The sequence below is a fragment of the Calonectris borealis genome, chromosome 3 (assembly GCF_964195595.1).
Source record: "Calonectris borealis chromosome 3, bCalBor7.hap1.2, whole genome shotgun sequence".
NCBI classification, from domain to species: domain Eukaryota; kingdom Metazoa; phylum Chordata; class Aves; order Procellariiformes; family Procellariidae; genus Calonectris; species Calonectris borealis.
In genome coordinates, this window is record NC_134314.1 from 63,176,151 (window position 1) to 63,181,024 (window position 4,874).

A 4,874-nucleotide genomic window follows, 5' to 3' on the forward strand; every position below is an offset into this window, starting at 1 on the left:
GTCCATCATTAGCCAAAGCTGGTGTTACACTAATTTGCCGCTAATGCTAGCTGAAATCAATGGGATTGGAAGGTGCTCAGGAAGGATGGACATTTTTGTAAGCTAACACTCTTTCACCACCAGAAATTCCAGATCAAACTTGTTTGCCTGAAAAGGATTCTTGTTCGAGAGTACGTGTTTTTTCTGAAAACAAGAACTAGTGCAAAGGTTAATTTTAAATTCAGAGAATCCCCTCGTCTTAATAAAGGGACAAAAAAAGTCTGTTATTACTGTAGGACTTAGCACAGGACTGAAGCTTTCCTTTTAGCTTTAGGGGGATGAGGGAAGTGACTCACAACTGTCCTTATACTGTTTTTTGCTTATCCAAGAAGAACCTTTGGACCATTATCAAAATATGTAGCTCTTGCAATGCTACTCATCTGTGGGCCTGCGAGAGTTTGAATCAATGGACAGTTTACAGACAGAACTGTCACGTAAGATGATTTGCCCCAGTCATCAGGTATGAAGACAAGCCAGGTATTTGCCATCAGAGTTCAGTGCTCCGTCTACCATACCATACTAAGGTCTTAATTCAAGTAAAACCACAAGTTAGCCCTACTCTGCACGAAGGTTTAATCAGAAGATCTTACGAGGCCCCTTCCAACCTGTATTATTCTGTGATTTTTATGACACAACTCATTAGCTCTTCACTGAGAATTTTACCACATTTTGGACTTCTGGTTTTGACTCTAGAGTCAGGAGCCACTTTAATGCTGATACTTTAAAAAACATTTTCCTTGCCTTAGCTGAAAACAAATCAGTAGAACATTTCAATGAAATTAAGTATGTTGTATGGAGTGTTACAGCAGGAGTTGAATACTATGGTGACCAGCTTGCTCATTTTAAAGTCACCACGTGATGCATGAGGAACCTGCTGCACTTTCTAATGCGATACCAGGCTTGGCAAAGCAAGCCTGGCCCTGCCCTCTGTTCTAAATTCAGAAGAGTAACAAACTGCAGTTGGTTCACTAGTAACAGAATAAGTAACCATAATCATTAGCTCATTCATGAGTGTATGTGCTTCTGGACAAAAAACCCACCACGCATTACTTGATTTTTATCTAGTGCAAAGCCCTTTTAGGAATACGTAAAGTAATAGTGAAGACTAAAGGTAAATGAAATACCAAGCCATTTGTATAAAAAATATAAATACTTTATTTTCAACTAAAAAGGTGCAAACATGTAACTTTTGGTCACACTTCTCAACAAATAAACTGTCCAAAAAGAGCCATAGTCAAAGAAAGAAACAAATGCTCGAGTGGAAAGACTGATGAGCTACAGAAGAGCCATTTTTCTTAAAGCCACTTGTCCAATAAAGTGGAAGTAAATGTATTTTGCCAGATGACTGCTTTGTAAGGATACAGGCACCTCAACTCTAATATTCTCCATCTTGATCTCAACTCACCATTTGGCCCCATCTGAACAATTTCCACTAGAGCATCTATTTCATGCTTTGAATGCATTGTCAGACAAGCTTTAAATCCTATCTATCTTGTTCCAAAAAAGAAGGCTATCATTGAAATGTCAAAGCATTAAACAAAGGCACAAAACTTTAAATTAATTTAGATAACTGTACAAATATATATACACACAGTATTTACAATATTAATAAAAAGTAGCTTGTTACAGGTAAATTAACTGCCACAAGCTGTCCAGTCTAATAGACATGATTCTGATTCTTGTTGACCAAGCCATATGAATCAGAGTGTCAGAGCTGAAACATTACTGTCCTGACTAACAGAACACCTTCTACTTAGCACTTTGCTGGGCAAGGGTTTGCATTCCAGCTGTTGCTGTCACTAAACCAGTGCCAGCAAACATGCTAACGGTCTCCTTCTCCATTGCACTACTAGATGAAGCACGCTGTACCACATTAAGGGAACGTTTGCTTGACTCTGCTTTTCCTGCCTATTTCCCTTAACCCCTTCACACCACCTCACAAACAGCGTGTTCTGAAGCTGTGTCTTGCTGTGGTCCCACTGTCCGTTTTACCTTCTTCTTCAAACCACCATTTGGGGTCAGTAGAAAAATTGTCTTAAGTCACATGGAGCAGTTTGTTGAAATTAAAAAAAAAAACTGATTTAAATACCTTGTGCTATTGAATCATGTTTACAAAATGAGATGCAAATCAGTTCAAGTTGAGAATCTAGTTAGCGTCTCCTTCTGGCTTTATGCCATGTCTCCATACATCTTTCTGTAGTACAGAGACTCAAAGATGTCATTGTCTCCAGGGCAGTTGTAGTGGCACGCGCAGGTCTTGATGAACATCATTTTCCTTTTCATGATCTCCCCATCAGGACACTTGAACTCCACGGGGAGGGTGGCTGTTCTGTGGGGTGTGCAGCAGCGCCCATCAGTGCAGACACCACAGAACTTAGCTCTGTAGGTCTTTACGCTGGTGCAGCCAGACAGCTCAAACTTGACGGGCTTGGAGATTTTGGGGGTGCGAATGCACTTTTTGCCTTTCTGTTAGGATGTAAGTGAATACAAAATATTTAGAAGGTTGGCTTTCACACAGCACTAAGTTTGCAAGCTAAGGGCAAGTAGACACGCTAATCCTTGTTATATATTCATTAAGCAAGAATGTCTTACATAGCGCCATAATACAGCATGATAGAAAATTAAGGGCATTTAATTGTAAACTATTCACCACTGGGGCAAAACTCAAATTTCAAGGTAAACCACTTGAAACTGACTACCTGTCAGAACTGCACATTTTTTGGTAAGACACTGGGTTTTTGCTAGTGGATGGAAGCATCCCAGTATATCATACATAAAGATGAGACTATTTACCTTGATGTTCTCCTCCAGGTCTGCTTCGCAAGGTCTGACCATGCACAGTCTACTCTGTTTCTCCAGTCTGCAGAAGGCATTGTCATTGGTGACCCTGGTTGAGATGCCCATACCACAGGTCTTGGAGCAAGCACTCCATTCAGTGGTCTGCACCAGGCAGTTGGCACGCATCATTGTTGGGTCTGGACCATAAGTATCTTCCAGTCTGTAAGCTGCAGAGGACAGATAACCAGGATGAGACCACCGCCTGATCTCACGCCCTGCTAGAGGCTCTCTTCCCTTTCCTTAGAAATTCAGGCAGCCACACTTATCTGTGAGGTGACCCCAGTAACTGTTGCACTCCAGCTGCCAGGGCGCCCTGCGTCAACCCGTCTCACTGCCCTCAACCTCCATGCAGGGTACCCCTTCCCCCTGGGCTGCCATCCGCGGAGGGACCTCCACTCACCAGCGAGAGCAGGTCCCACGGCGGTCTGCTCTTTGGCCTCATCACAGACCCACTCCTCGCAGCACTTTCCAGGGAGCTTCACCCGGCGCGGGTAGGGGCAGTCGGGGCTGGGCAGGCGGACGTCCATGCTGCAGAGGGGCACGCAGCCCACCGCCCCGTCCAGGCAGGTGCACTGGTACTTGCAGCTGCTCTGGAAGGACTCGCCGCTCCGGTACACCATGCCGCCGAAGACGCACGGGGCGCCGTCCCGAGCTGCGAGGGGCAGGAGGCGGAGGGTGAGGCGGGCGGGCGGGGGGTGCCGCGGGGCCGGGCCGTAGCCCCGGCTTCCTCCTTCCCCAGCCCGGCGGGACCCCGTCCCTGTCCCCCTGGCTGGCGGCAGCCCCGGCCCCCACTCACCGGTGCAGACGCCGATCCTGCGGTTGGCGGGGGAGCCGAAGTCGCAGAAGAGCCCCTTGTGGTGGTCGCAGGGGTCGCGCTCGGTGCAGAGCTCGCCCAGCTGCTTGGCGCAGACGCGGCAGCAGCCGCAGCCGTCGGGGATCAGGGAGACGCCGGCGGGGCAGGTGGGGCCGGGCCCCGCGCCGCACTGGCACGGCCCGCTGCACTCCTGGCCCTGCGCCTGCTGCGAGCGGCGGGGGAGAGAGAGAGAGGGGCGTCAGGGCCGCCGCCGGGCCCGCGCCGGCCGGGGCAGGGGTGGCGGCGCCGCGGGCGGCGGCACTTACCGGGCTGAGGAGGGCGAGGAGAAGGGCTACGGCGAAGCTGGCGGGGGCCATCCCGCGGCGGTCGTTGACTTGTGGGCGGCGCGGCGTCGGGCAGGCAGCGGCGTCGGGCTGCCTGGCGGAGGGGCGCTGAGGTGAGGTGAGGTGCGGTGAGGTGAGCCGAGCTGAGCTGAGGTGAGGTGAGGAGAGTTTCCCGCCGGGCGGTTCTCCTCAGCGGCGCTGCGCGGACGGGCCTGTGGCGATGGGCGCTGGGCCGGCGGGTGGCTGCTCTGCGCTGCGCTGCTCTGCTCCGCTCTCCTCCGCTCCGCTCCTTCCGAGTCCGGCGGGAGAGTGGCTGTGTGACTGCGGAGCGCCGGGGCGGGCGCCCCTTTATACGCGGCGGCGGCGCGGCCTCGCCAATGGGCTGAATGGGGCCGCGGACAAACAGCGACATTCCGCGCATTCCTGCGCGCCGCGCCGCGCCGCCCGCCCCGCCCCGCGCCGCCGCCGCCGCCCCGGAGCGGCCCTGACCCCTGACTCCCGCATTCCTCCGTCTGCGCCCCCCCCCGAATGCGCCCCCCCACACACCCCCCCCCGTCTTTTTATTTTTCATCCTGATGTTTTTTCAATGTGAGTCACCTCCGCTGCTAGCGGCTCTCGGCCGCTCCCCCAACCCCCGGCAGCGCGTTATTGCGGGGCGGGCGGCGGGTCCGGCGGGAAGGGGCGAGGGGGGCGGCGGGGCGGTTGCCAGGGGCGGCCGGGGGAATCCGTTATTTCCCGTCCCCTGTCCCCCCCGCTCGCCCCTCGTCCCTCCCCCGGGCAGAGGGGACGGGAGGGGGTGGTTTCGGGGGTGGCCTGAGCCCGCCGAGCTCCCCGGGGGCGGCCGGCCGGCCGCTGGGACC

At 52.8% G+C, this 4,874-nt stretch overlaps 1 protein-coding gene across 1 annotated transcript; it reads right to left on the reverse strand.

The window, feature by feature from the left end:
• Positions 1 to 1,170: 1,170 nt before the first annotated feature.
• On the reverse strand, positions 1,171 to 4,435 carry CCN2 (cellular communication network factor 2). The gene is given in 7 exon segments (XM_075145843.1): positions 1,171 to 2,505; positions 2,833 to 3,044; positions 3,278 to 3,529; positions 3,674 to 3,896; positions 3,997 to 4,155; positions 4,158 to 4,277; positions 4,280 to 4,435. Coding segments are annotated over 7 exon segments (1,419 nt in total). The 3' UTR covers positions 1,171 to 2,208.
• Between the last annotated feature and the right edge of the window lie 439 nt (positions 4,436 to 4,874).